Source organism: Salvelinus alpinus, chromosome 10 (assembly GCF_045679555.1).
Source record: "Salvelinus alpinus chromosome 10, SLU_Salpinus.1, whole genome shotgun sequence".
NCBI classification, from domain to species: domain Eukaryota; kingdom Metazoa; phylum Chordata; class Actinopteri; order Salmoniformes; family Salmonidae; genus Salvelinus; species Salvelinus alpinus.
In genome coordinates, this window is record NC_092095.1 from 46070841 (window position 1) to 46085702 (window position 14862).

Below are 14862 nucleotides of genomic sequence, written 5' to 3' on the forward strand. Positions count from 1 at the left end.
ATGTAAATCACTCCTTCAATCTTTTAATGCTCACTCTTCATTATGCAGAAATATACTTGGCACAGTTTGTTTTTTCATGTGAACTTGTATGTTTGGTGTGTATGCATGCATGTGTTGGTTTTTGCACGTTCGCGCATGTGTGTCAAATCAAATAGTATTAGTCACATGCGCCGAATACAACAGGTGTTGAAGTTAGAGTGAAATGCTTACTTACGAGCCCCTAACCAACAATGCAGTTAAAAATATATACGGATAAGAATCAGAGATAAAAGTAACAAGTAATTAAAGTGCAGCAGTAAAATAACAACAGCGAGACTATATACAGGGGTACCGATACAGAGTCAATGTGTGGAGGCACCAGTTAGTTGAGGTAGTATGTACATGTAGATAGTTGTAGATAGTGACTATGCATAGATGACAACAGAGAGTAGCAGGTGTGTAAAGAAGGGGGGGAGCAATGCAAATAGTCTGGGTAGCCATTTGACTAGATGTTCATGAGTCTTATGGCTTGGGGGTAGAAGCTGTTAAGAAGCCTCTTGGACCTAGACTTGGCGTTCCGGTATCGCTTGCCATGCGGTAGCAGAGAGAACAGTCTATGACTAGGGTGGCTGGAGTCTTTGACAATTTTTAGGGCCATCCTCTGACACCACCTGGTATAGAGGTTCTGAATGGCAGGAAGCTTGGCCCCAGTGATGTACTGGGCTGTTCACACTATCCTCTGTAGTGCGTTGCGGTCGGAGGCCAAGCAGTTGCCATACCAGGCAGTGATGCAACAATTCAGGATGCTCTCGATGGTGCAGCTGTAGAACCTTTTGAGGATCTCAGGACCCATGCCAAATCTTTTCAGTCTCCTGAGGGGGAATTCATTTTTTCGTGCCCTCTTCCCGGCTGTCCTGGTGTGCTTGGACCATGTTGGTTTGTTGGTGATGTGGACACCAAGGAACTTGAAGCTCTCAACCTGCTCCACTGCAGCGCCGTCGATAAGAATGGGGGCGTGCTCGGTCCTCTTTTTTCTGTAGTCCACAATCATCTCCTTTGTCTTGATCACATTGAGAGGTTGTTGTCTTGGCACCACACGGCCAGGTCTCTGACCTCCTCCCTTTAAGCTGTCTCGTCGTTGTCGGTGATCAGACCTACCACTGTTTTGTCATCGGCAAATTGAATGATGGTGTTGGAGTCGTGCCTGGCCGTGCAGTCATGAGTGAATAGGGAGGACACAAGAGGGGACTGAGCGAACACCCCTGAGGGGCCCCTATGTTGAGGATCAGCGTAACATATGAGTTATTACCTACCCTTACCACCTGGGGGGCGGCCCGTCAGGAAGCCTAGGATCCAGTTGCAGAGGGGTGTTTAGTCCCAGGGTCCTTAGCGTATTGATGAGCTTTGAGGGCGCTATGGTGTTGAACTCTGAGCTGTAGTCAATGAATAGTATTCTCACATAAGTATTCCTTTTGTCCAGGTGGGAAAGGGCAGTGTGGGGAGCAATAGAGATTGTATCATCTGTGGATCTGTTGGGGCGGTATGCAATTTGGAGTGGGTCTAGGGTTTCTGGGATAATGGTGTTGATGTGAGCCGTGACCAGCCTTTCAAAGCACTTCATGGCTACAGACATGAGTGCTACGGGTCGGTAGTGATTTAGGCAGGTTACCTTAGTGTTCTTGGGCACATGCACTATGGTGGTCTGCTTAAAACAGATTGGTATTACAGACTCAGACAGGGAGAGGTTGAAAATGTCATTGAAGACACTTGCCAGTTGATCAGTGCATGCTCGCAGTACACGTCCTGGTAATCTGTCTGGCCCTGCGGCCTTGTGAATGTTGACCTGTTTAAAGGTCTTACTCACATTGGCTGCGGAGAGTGCGATCACACTGTTTTCCGGAACAGCTGGTGCTCTCATGCATGTTTCAGTGTTATTTGCCTTGAAGCGAGCATAGAAGTAGTTTAGCTTGTCTGGTAGGCTTGTGTCACTGGGTAGCTCTCGGCTGTGCTTCCTTCCTAGTCTGTAATGGTTTGCAAGCCCTGCCACATCCGACGAGCGTCAGAGCCGGTGTAGTACAATTCAATCTTAGTCCTGTATTGACTCTTTGCCTGTTTGATGGTTCGTCTGAGGGCATAGCGGGATTTCTTAAAAGCTTCAGGGTAGAGTCCCGGTCCTTGAAATCGGCAGCTCTAGCCTTTAGCTCAGTACGGAGGCTGCCTGTAATCCATGGCTTCTGGTTGGGGTATGTATGTACGGTCATTGTGGGGACGACCTCATCGATGCACTTAATGATGAAGCCAATGACTGATGTGGTGTACTCCCCAATGACATCGGAGGAATCCCGGAACATATTCCAGTCTGTGCTAGCAAAACAGTCCTGTAGCTTAGCATCTGCTTCGTCTGACCACTTTTTTATTGATCTAGTCACTGGTGCTTCCTGCTTTAATTGTTGCTTGTAAGCAGCATTTGTGGCGTGTGTGCACATACATGTGTATGTGAAAAAATCTGTATATGTGAAAGAGTGGAAATACAAGGCTATGTGTTTGTTCAGAGTGTCTACATCTAGGTTACAGTGTGTGCTTATCTGTGTTCAGGATTCACTGAGCATGCCATTACAAAACCACAGCTATTACTATTTACCTCCACTTTCATTCCATGGAGCTGGAGTTTAATTTGAAACAGCATGAATAATTAATAAATGCAAGATAGGACTGATGACTCTTGCACAGCAGAATGGATGGAAAGAGTGATAGAGCTTGGGAAAGATGGAAAGAGAGAGATGGGTTAGGGAGAGCGAGAGATAAAGAGAATGAAAGAGGAGAGAGGGACAGAGGGAGAAAGATGGATAGTGGGAGAGTTGTCAGTGTGCCTACTTGCTGTCTCTCAGCCAAGGCAAAGGAAGGGAAGAGCCTAACAAGACAGCGTGTAGCTAGACTGACATTGTGCTGAGTTACAAGGAGGTCTAATGGAGTCTACAGTGTGTGTGTGTGTGTTTGTGTGTGTGCGTGCTTGCGTGTGACTGTCTGGTCGGTGGGTGGGTGGGTGATACAGTACTTTTCAAAAGTATTCATCCCCTTGGCGTTTTTCCTATTTTGTTGTATTACAACCTGTAATTTAAATAGATTTTTTGGTGATTTCATGTTGTGGACATACACCAAATAGTCCAAATTGGTGAAGTGAAATTTAAAAAATTACTTGTTTAAAAAATAAATAAAAATGTAAAACGGAAAACTGGTGGGTGCATTTGTATGCACCCCCTTTGCTATGAAGTCTCTGAATAAGATCTGGTGCAACCAACTACCTTCAGAATTCACATAATTAGTTAAATAAAGTCCACCTGTGTGCAATCTAAGTATATACAGTGACTTGCGAAAGTATTCTCCCCCTTGGCATATTTCCTATTTTGTTGCCTTGCAACCTGGAATTAAAATAGATTTTTGGGGGGTTTGTATCATTAGATTTACACAAAATGCCTACCACTCTGAAGATGCAAAGTATTTTTTCTTGTGAAACAAACAAGAAATAAGACAAAAAAACTGAAAAGTTGAGCGTGCATAACTATTCACCCTCCCAAAGTCCATACTTTGTAGAGCCACCTTTTGCAGCAATTACAGCTGCAAGTTCTTGGGGTATGTTTCTATAAGCTTGGCACATCTAGCCAATGGGATTTTTGCCCATTCTTCAAGGCAAAACTGCTCCAGCTCCTTCAAGTAGGATGCGTTCCACTGGTGCACAGCAATCTTTAAATCATACCACAAATTCTCAATTGGATTGAGAGGCCCCAGAGTCTGCAACACCACTAAGCAAGGGGCACCACCAAACAAGTGGCACCATGAAGACCAAGGAGCTCTCCAAACATGTCAGGGACAGAGTTGTGGAGAAGTACAGATCAGGGTTGGGTTATAAAAAAATATCCAAAACTTTGAACATCCCACGGAGCACCATTAAATCCATTATTAAAAAATGGAAAGAATATGGCACCACAACAAACCTGCCAAGAGAGGGCCGCCCACCAAAACTAATGGACCAGCCAAGGTGGGCAATAATCAGAGAGGCAACAAAGAGACTTACTGCTAAAGCAACACTTGAGTGGTTTAAGGGGAAACATTTAAATGTCTTGGAATGGCCTAGTCAAAGTCCAGTCCTCAATCCAATTGAGAATCTGTGGCTTAGAGATGACTTAGAGATTGCTGTACACCAGCGGAACAGTTTTGCCTTGAAGAATGGACGAAAATCCCAGTGGCTAGATGTGCCAAGCTTATAGATACATACCCCAAGAAAGTTGCAGCTGTAATTGCTGCAGAAGTTGGCTCTACAAAGTATTGACTTTGAGGGGTTGAATAGTTATACACGCTTTGTTTCACAATAAAAAATATTTTGTATCTTCAACGTGTTAGGCATGTTGTGTAAATCAAATGATACAAATCCCCCAAAAATCTATTTTAATTCCAGGTTGTAAGGCAACAAAATAGGAAAAATGCCAAGGGGGTGAATACTTTCGCAAGCCACTGTATCTTCCTGCTGAGACTGCAGACTGCCTCTGACTTGGGCCTTTCTACACATCTGAGGGATTTGGATTAATGGAAAGTAGGAGATGCTTTAAGTTTAAGATGCTAAATCAGATCCACCACGGTGCTTAAGTGGTGCTAAAATGGGATTCTAAGTCTTAGAGATGTGTTGAATGTTCTGTAGGATTGTATATGTTATGTAAGACACTTACATGTAAATGGTCCACCTACTGATGACAGTAAGTGGTGAATGGAAAGAGATGATACCGTGTGTATAGTAACATTAGATTCTGATGGAGTTGACTTGTGTAGGGTTGTGATTCGTAATTCGTGTATGGTTGTGCTGGTCATGTCTATGACGGGAAGCATACAGCGTGTTTTACCAGTTTGCTTTGGGCAGCATCTCATTCCAAAAAGTTTTTCCCTTTTTTGCAGCCTCGCTAGATCTGATTAAAATCAGTGTAAGCAAAATAGAAGAAAATAGCTAGAACTACTGCTTACACCAACTCATTGTGTCAGATCTGCAGGGTGGTTGAACAAGGGCAGAGGGAAAGGGACAACAACCAGCCCGTATTTGTTATTATTTCCCACTCCTTCCTGCACAATAGCGGCCAACTTTATATCTCCCAAAGAATCACATTATCACTAAACAATTTGATGAAATTAAAATAACTTTAATTCACTGGCTAATGAACTATTAATTGATTTCAGGAATGCATGCTTTCAGCATTTTTAGGTGACTATGCATACAAATGTGCATTAGCAATGTATAATTATTTAGTTGCATATTTGATGTGTTTTTGCCTGCCATAATTAATTTTGTATTGAGCAAGGACGTGCTTATGTGGAAAAGGTGTTAATAAACGGTGTGTCCTTTTTAATAGATTCACATTGTGTTTCTATACAAACAGAAATAAGTCATAATCAGAATCATTTATTTAGCTTATACTGTATAGTGCTTTTCAGTACCAAAAAATAATCTCAAAGTGCTTAAAAAACTAAATAAACAAGCACAGCATTATAAAAACAAATTAACACATGTTAAAATAGAGAGAAATGCATTTGGGGACCTAATACTACTATGAATAACTATGAACAACCAACATGATTGATTAACCCATTTATGTCTTCTACAGAGATAAATGTACAAGTAATCTCCTATACTTAATTATTGTTTAGCATTTAAAGCACTGTACACTTTTCACTAAGTGGGAAATATAGTGGCAAAGTAACTGACCGTGTTTTTTTAGGTTTGTAAGACTAGTTCTGCATCTTGGAGGAAATAGTAATTGAGTCATCTTTGGCTTAGGAGTGTTGCCTTATGTTTTTAGGTTATAATTGAATATGTAAGGTCTGGTGGGACTTGAGCACTGCACTTTAGCTTCGTAAAAAGCATGGTTTATATGTGCTTCCTACATGCTGTTTAGAGGACTTGGACTCATTTCTCCCTTGTGTTTAAAGCAGGGGTCTCAAACTACAAGCCTGTAGGCCAAATGCAGAGTGGGGCCAAAAGCAAGCTGCTTTAATGTGGATGGTACTTGTCAATTGTCTTTACATGTTTATATTCGGCCTTCTCAGACTGTTTGAGGAATGAACCTTATGCTAGGCATACACTACACGCTTCTAAAATCTTAACAACTTGGACGTGCGCCAATTGCCTTGTCCCAAATATTTCATTCTGTCCCTCCTCAACCCCAGGTTGCTCACATTACACAATGATTCCCTAGTTGATCTTGCCCTGAGTTTCTCGGTTGTCATAGGAAAGAAATTCTGACACGCAAACAGTGAGCTGGTTTATTAGTGTGCACATTATTATGTGCAGAAACATTAAAAAAAGAGACAGAGGAGCAGAGTATGGACTTAATATGAAATAAAAAGGATAATATGAAATTATCTTTTTGGTTTCTATCATGGTAGGATGCAGATGTAATATTGGTGCCAACGGGTGGGTGGAGATTTCACTTAAGGACCAATGGAATGGTCTAAAATGAGCAAACTCCGCTCATCCGGGTCACCAGGCCATGTAAAATGAACTTGCCATTGAAAAGGCATTGCGTTCTCTCCACAGCTCCATCAATCTATCTTCCATGTGTGTGTTGCTGTTGCTTTCTTCTTCACCATCATTGTTGGTCTCACATGCTGAGTACTCATTGGCTATTGTCAGCAGTCCTTGACCAATCGCATCATAGTACTGCACATACTACAAGATGTACGACCAAAATGTCAGAAAATTCTCAGACAACCGACAGGGGTCTGGAGAACGGAACAGCCATCATTCGTGTGTCCTTGACACGCTCAAACTTCGTGAGTCCCAACGTACTAATCCTAGCCCTAGTTCATAGGATTTCACCCCGATCATGGAAATTTGTCTGGGACGGCAAAAACGTGGCGAATTTGTGGCAAAAGAATTGAGCAGTGTATGCCCGGCATTATGGATTTTTCAGGCTTATTATAGGACATCGGCCCCCTCAGAGTCACTACTGACATACTGTGGAGCTTAACACCCAAAACCCCTGAGATAGGAAGTGGTTGAACCCAGGGCCAGCCAGGTTCCCCCGGCTCAGCCCAATTCAATCCCTTTGGATTGTCAGCAAGCCCCAAAGCACTGGTGTGGATAGCCTTATTGGCGCGATTAACGTTGTCGTAGGAAAGAGCAAGCGAGGGAACGAGAGAGGCTTCCCCACTGTACTTTGGTGTCACTTGGAGGCTCTGTTAGATTACAGGCAGGCACACTGAGATATCGCCTCAGCATTCTGTGTGAGGGTTAAGTATACAAGGTTGCATGGAGACATGGCCGCTGGAGATATCATAGAAGAGAAGGAGAGAGGAGAACAGGAAAGCGCTGCTTCTGTCTGCTTTGTGTAACAAATGGATTTGCTGAAGTTTGTGTGTAACTGTGTGCGCACGCATGTGCATGCTCATGCCTGTGTGTGTTTGTGCGTAGGGGCGATGGGTCCAAGGATCCTATCGTTGAGATGAGAACGGAAGAGGAGAGAATAACTAACCACGATGGGAGCCCAGTACACGAACCCAACGAGACTACACCGCTCACAGAGCCAGAGTAAGGAACCAGAACCACTAGGATTCTAAGGCCCTGTCCACCCTAATGCTGTATTTAGATGGTTACGAGGTAGACGACAATCCGAATGTCATTGTTTTCAATGACAGCACGACGGTAAATGCCATTGAGGCAGGCGGTGAATGCCGTCAGTTGCGACTGTAGAAGGGACTTGCCCCCAGAGTTCAAATATTTAAACTTTTGCCGTAGCGTTGTTTTCTACCGGATGTTGATTTACAGTGATTGTTTACTGAAATCACCATAGTAACGCATACGAGCGTGCTGGCTTGCTTTTGCCATCCCCCTCTTTCTTGAGTTCATGTCCAGCTATGCTTACTGGTATGATGTTTTTTGCGTCCCTCGTCTAAATGCAGCATAATGTAACCCCACCGTAACCCAAATATGCAGCCATATTAGTAGAAAAGGGCACTTTAGCTGAAGTTGACAAGAAGCATAAGGAGTTGGTGTTTTAGTGTGTTTTCTAGGTCTTGGCTAATGGTGTTGCCCTTGCACTCACTTAACTGATATCATTTAAGGACATGGTTATAGGTTGTAGTAGTGGACTGGACATATAGTGGTGGAAATGTGCTTTAGTATGAAAGAGTATGGTGAATTCAGGCCACAACCGTGTCGTCATTGAAGAGCCTTCTACAGTATATGGTTCAACAGCCAGGGGCCAAAGTCAATGTTTATTCCATCTTATAACAGGCCTCTTCAACACAAGGGTGTACCTTGCCGATGGGATCGTTGAACGCTACTGGATTTGATAGTTGTAGTGTTGTCTTTAATCGACTGAGCTTGTATGAGTACTGTAAATGAATCAGGTGTAGATTGTTCTTTGTTGTATTTCCGACGTTATAGAGTAAGGATTGTTTTAGTTACATCCTTTTTTGTTTGTGTATTTCTTGTGTACACTACCATTCAAAAGTTTGGGGTCACTTAGAAATGTCCTTGTTTTTGAAAGAAAAGCTCATTTTTTGTCCATTAAAATAACATAAAATTGATCAGAAATATAGTGTAGTCATTGTTAATGTTGTAAAGGACTACTGTAGCTAGAAACGGCAGATATTTTATGGAATATCTACATAGGCGTACAGAGGCCCATTATCAGCAACCATCACTCCTGTGTTCCAATGGCACGTTGTGTTAGCTAATCCAAGTTTATCATTTAAAAAGGCTAATTGATCATTAGAAACCCATTTTTCAGTTATGTTAGCCCAGCTGAAAACTGTTGTTCTGATTAAAGAAGCAATAAAACTGGCCTTCATCAGACTAGAGTATCTGGACCATCAGCATTTGTGGGTTCGATTACAGGCTCAAAATGGCAAGAATCAAAGAACTTTCTTCTGAAACTCGTCAGTCTACCCTTGTTCTGAGAAATTCCATGCGAGAAATTGCCAACAAACTGAAGATCTCGTACAACGTTGGGTATTACTCCCTTCACAGAACAGTGCAAGATGACTAACCAGAATAGAACGAGGAGTGGGAGGCCCCGGTGCACAACTGAGCAAGAGGACAAGTACATTAGAATGTCTAGTTTGAGAAACAAACGCCCCGCAAAACACCAGTCCCAACGGCAACAGTGAAGAGGCGACTACGGATGCTGACCTTCTAGGCAGAGTTGCAAAGAAAAAGCCATATCTCAGACTGGCCAATAAAAATAAAAGATTAAGATGGGCAAAAGAACACAGAAACAACAGTTTTCAGCTGTGCTAACATAATTGCAAAAGGGTTTTCTAATGATCAATTAGCATTTTAAAATGATACACTTGGATTAGCTAACACAACGTGCCATTGGAACACAGGAGTGATGGTTGCTGATAATGGGCCTCTGTACGCCTATGTAGATATTCCATAAAAAATCTGCCATTTCCAGCTACAATAGTCATTTACAACATTAACAATGTCTACACTGTATTTCTGATCAATTTGATGTTATTTTAATGGACAAAAAATTAGCTTTTCTTTCAAAAACAAGGACATTTCTAACTGACCAAAAACGTTTGAACGGTAGTGTATGTTCAGTAAGTCATTTGAGGGCTGTTGAAACTGTTGACATTATAAACCACCATATTAATATATTGACAAAGTAAATGAATTAATTAGACAGTCAGTCAGGTAGTGCTAACTTTGAATGTATTACATGCATTGAGTAGCAGTAGGGGACCGTTACCTATGTTATGGATGCATCATTCTCCATCGTGCTCACTCTATGCTGCCATGGAAACTACCACTCATCCCACCTCTTATAGTTTGCCAATAAGGATGCATGCTCTGTATGTGTTTATGTAAACGATTTAGCTAAATGTCATATCAAAATGTATACGGCTCACAGGGTGATAAAGTCCTTTCACATTCCACATTTCTATGTATTGATTGTTTATGAGTGTCTTCTCTATACTGTTACCGTAGTTAACAATGAACAGCCATGGTCATGAGTGAGACGTGGGTTTAGTGAAATATGTAGTTATAATTAACCCTTTCATCTGAGGTCTCTCACTCAGACGTGTCTGTCTCCTCTGTCTCTCTCCCACAGGAAGCTACCGCTGAAGGAGGAGAACGGGAAGGAGACGCTCAAGCCCGACATGATCGAGATCAAAGTGCACAGCGACAACAGCATCCACACAAAGCAGGACGACAGTAAAGCATAAAACGTGTGTGCCTTTTTGCCCCTCGCTGCAAACGAGAACATTTCGGAGCATCTTACCCTGAGATCAAAATACAGAAAAAAACACAACACATAAAAAATAGATGTCCATAAGGGCCCAGAGAAAAAGAAAAGTGTGTGTAAATACAAATAAGAGAGAGCAAGCCAGAGCGAAAGAGAGAGGAAGTCCCCAACAACAAGCGTTTATATGTGACTAATCAATTATGTTGTTTCTATCCAAGATGGCTCCAGTCGAGGACACTTCGTGTTGATCAGTGATTGTAATATTGTTTTGTTTTTTTCCTCCGACTTTGGTTTTGTTGTTGTTTTTTACGCCTTTGCCGTTGCTTATCCGTTGCTTTTATTTATTTTCCTTCCCCCTCTTATTCAACCCTCATTTGCGAAAACACACCCGCTCCTACACACATGCATAAACACACGAACACATACACACATACACACCAAAGCTCTCTGTCACACGGATAAGTACCGCCACTATCAACTCCCACTCAAGTCTGCTGTGCCTGATAAAAAGATCTCCAACAGTAGCATTGACATAGTAAGCTACCCTACCCTCACTGCAGCAGTCTCGTCTGTATTCTATTGCGGCTCTGGTCTAAGATGTGATGTCTGGGCTGTCCTGTCTAATGCTTGTGTACTACGCTACATTCGCCCCTGTATGACTGAGTATGCCCACTCCTCTTTGAGCTTCCGGCTCAGAGAATGTTGAGCTTGCTCATCGGTTATGCCACCATTTTGTTTTGTTTTTCTTTTAAAGAAGATGAAAAAATGAACAGGTACTGTAAAGGTACCTTTGCACATTGTAGTGATACTCGTCTTGGTGTGTCTGAATGAGAGCTTCCACCGAAGCGTGTGTCTGCTGTTATAAGTGTGAGAGCTATTTTTGTGTAAATATATTCAGCATATTTGATCAAAATCGTTTGCGTTAACTATGCAGACCGTCTGTGTCCATTATTTTACTAGTGTACCATGTATTTCCATAAGGTGACAGCATGACAGGGAAAAATCTCTGATGATAACAGCTATTTGTTAGCCAGTCGGAAAGAATCCCCCAAGATCCATTATGGTTCTAGGTGGTTACATCTGGGAGGACTACATGGTCAGTACACATGGTCTGTGTGGTCAGGAAGTTAGTCAGGAAATTAAAAATATTTTGAACAGAATATGAACATAGTTACACCTGCCACTGTTGACCAATGAGCTGGCTTCATTGTAGGGGATTGTGCAAGGCTGTGTTTTAGCACTGGTTTTGATGTGATCCCATAACCAATAATGTCAAAAACAGAATACTGCTGTTTTTTGGCAGAAAATTCATCTGTACCGAGCCCTTAGAGTTATAGGTAATGTTTCCTGTGTATATGTTAACCGTCTTCATGGTGTATCCGTAACCAGGCTACAGCGCTTGTTATCTCACACAACAATAAACAACAGAGACCATTTTGTGTTATTTCATGGTTACTCTGCTTTACATTGAATGTTATTTTAATTCATTTTTTGCAGTAAAACATTTTTTTTGCCATTTTTTCTCAAAGACAAGAAAAAATACAATTGTTGTTGACATGAAATTGAAATGTGAAAATAATGTGGTTGTCATGCAGTTTTGTGAGTAGTTATTGGGACAAAAAGTAGTCTATAAAAAGGAAAAGACGGTCATGCCCGGTATTGTTTGTTTCATTTGAAAGTTGTGCCACCATTCTATTGGCTAAAGGCGAAAACCAATGAATGTCTAATTGTTCTGTTCTCAACTGCTAAAGACTAGACTCCAACACACGGGCATAAAGTATTTCAGTCATACTATTTAGATACACTTACATTATAGCTGATTTTAGTTTAATGCCAAAATTAATGATCAAAAACCAATAACTTTTTTCTGGTCATATTCTGTATCCGATGTTGTCATGTAAATAGGTAAAGAAAAAAAAGATATTTTACAAAGCTCATGTAAATAGACCCGGAAAATATTAGTCTTTTTTCAAAAGCAAAAACAGGCTTTCTTGTGTGAACGCTCTCCAGCTGAAAAAAACACTTATTTTAGTTCTGGTCCGACAGTTCAGTGACGACGTGACAGTGATCTTGACTATTCATCACTTTACCCTCAAGAAAACACATACACAGTGAGCCCTTAGGCCACTTCACAGCATTTCAATGGAGGCTGTAATAAAGATAATAGCATGCCTTGGTTTTCCCACGGCCCATTGTCCCCCTGGTCCCTTGCTGCAGTGGCAACAGTGTAAACCATTAAATAAAAATTGAATAGGAGGCTTGTTTGCCATTAGCCGAGGGAGCGGCGCGCATAATCTTTGGAGACTGGACTGTTCCTTGCAGAGTCGACGTGACGGACACCGACGTGCTGCCCATTAGTTTGTAATGACCCTGTCGTTAATTATACAGTGGTGCTGTGAATGCTGGGAAATTTAGTATTTGCCACTGCTTGAGAGCTAGGTGGACTCTGACAGTTAGCTCTGCTAGGGTAACTAGGGTTTTAGCACAGGCAGCATACAGTATTTGAGCACTGAAATGTGTGTGATACCGCGTGTGTGTGTGCGTGCCTGTACATACATAAGTAAGTAAGTATAAGTCCATGTGTGCTGTGTGTGTCTTACACTGAATTTAAAAACGGATTGTCATCAATTCTCTGGCTGGAGCGCTCTGCATGTGTGTGAGAATCCCCTCTACCCCTTTTTGCTCCATTGGTTTTACCCCATAAAACTGGCTTTGTTTTCTCCCCCAAAGCACGATGTGTAAACTGTACCTGCAATCTTGGAGTTGCTCTGTAGCCTGTTAAGACAACTGTAAATAGGGAGCACAGTGCCTGATGGCCATGAGATTTGTACATGTTATTTTATATCTGAATATGAGTCTTTTCCCCCGTTCCCTCCTCCCAAATCTCTCCCCCTCGGACTCCGTCTCTGTAGAGAGTACTGGTGTGTTTCTAGCTCCGTGAATTGTGTCCCCCCCTCTTGTCCCCCTCTGGTCTCACCAGACTGAGTGTGCTTACGCAGGTGGTGGAAACTGTCGACGTGGCTGTAACCTGTGGAACACCCTGTAATAAACCTCCTGTCATTGTATCATCTGTAAATAAACATGTCCTGGTAAAAGATGATGCATGTAGGAGTCGGCCATTCAGGAGGTTTCATCTCGTCTTTTATCTTGGTTTTGGTTTTACTACATTTGGTGACCCATGTGAAGAGAATTAAAGAATAATTGTGGGTGTCCCAAATGGTACACTGAAGTGCACTATATAGGAAATAGAGTGTCATTTGGGACACAGATTCCGACTGTAGTGGTGCAACACAAAACTTGAATGGGAATTGATTCAATGTCAGACCTGGGTTGAAATACATTTGTATTTAAGCATTTGTATTTTAAATATTTATTTTCTTTGTATTGGAGTATTTTCAAATACATGCCAATATTTTACAAGTGTATTTCCAAATACATTCCATTATTCAACTACTTTTATTTTCAAAGAGAAAATAGTCAAATACTCACTTCGAAATGTATGCGAAAGTAATTGAAATACAATAAATAGTATTTTAACTGAGAATATTACAAAAACACCATTTATGAGCATGCTTTAGCACTTTATGAAAAGTCAGTAAGTGCATATTTGTAAATAAACCTCAATCGCACCAAGGTTGCTTCCAAACCATATCAGCAAGCCTCAGATGAGAGGGACCGAGCAAAACATATTAAACTCGATTCTATTTCAAGAGACAAAGTGCTTTCTTAATGATAATTTACCCCAAAAAACTTAGAGCTCAGCTCAAAGGGCTCCAAATGGTTCAAAGTTGCCCCCTCTTCAAACCTCATTTGAAGTTTATAGATAACATGTACTCGCACTACTCGCCTCTCTCCTCGCTGCTCTGTTTTCACTACGAGAGGGCACTGTTCACTGATGGTTTGATTTGGCTTTGAGGGCTTCTCTCTGTTATTGCTCGATGTTAACGGACTTTTCACCAAATTGGATGATATTTGGCTGAAACCAGTTCAAAGTAGGGTGACCCAAATATGAAAAATGAATAACTGGTACATTGATCAAGTTTGATCAGGAAGTTACTGGTCCCCTCCCCCCGTGTCAAACAATTGGATTGAGGAGGCAGGCATTACCATGGATTTACTTCTGGCTTTATGCAATAAAGACAGAAATGTAATACACCAATGGTAGCCTCTTATCATCTTAAATAATTTAAATATGCACCGCTTTAAAACCGTTATCACATGTGCACCTTTACCTTGCTTTGGCTTTGTTTATAAACCGTAAAGCTCAAGCAGAACGTACTACCAAAGATACTGGTAACGTTTCATCTGGGGTTTGACTGTTAGCTAGAAAGCTACTTACCAGCATGCCGGAGAAAGCACACTGTGTTGTGACTGGATGCCGTAGTGTAAAAATAACCTTACACTATTTCCCGAAGAATGAAGACATCCGACAGCAGGTGGCTGCTTTGCATGTTGGGTGGAAAGGCTGCACAGAAAATTACGATATGGTCACGCATGTGCAGTGTACATTTTGAGTGAAATTGCTTTATCAGTTGGGGAGAACATACGATAGGTCTTGCCAGGAAGCTAATCCTGAAGACGGATGCTGTACCATTATTGACAGTGGATCTTGCAAGCGCTTACCATAATGTAAGTATCAGCGTTT

General features: G+C 41.8%; 1 protein-coding gene across 3 annotated transcripts in view; it reads left to right on the top strand.

Annotated features, from left to right (window-relative positions):
* Positions 1–11651, top strand: part of LOC139532092 (neural cell adhesion molecule 2-like) — a 398819-nt gene extending 387168 nt beyond the window's left edge. For 2 of the 3 annotated variants that reach the window (XM_071329227.1, XM_071329228.1), the window contains exons 16-17: positions 7433–7549; positions 10083–10328. In XM_071329227.1, the coding sequence (XP_071185328.1) occupies positions 7433–7549; positions 10083–10197 (232 nt within the window). In that variant the 3' untranslated portion in view covers positions 10198–10328. Of the gene's footprint in view, positions 1–7432; positions 7550–10082 lie in introns of all 3 variants that reach the window. The other variant, XM_071329230.1, reaches the window with a different exon arrangement.
* The last annotated feature ends 3211 nt before the right edge of the window (positions 11652–14862 follow it).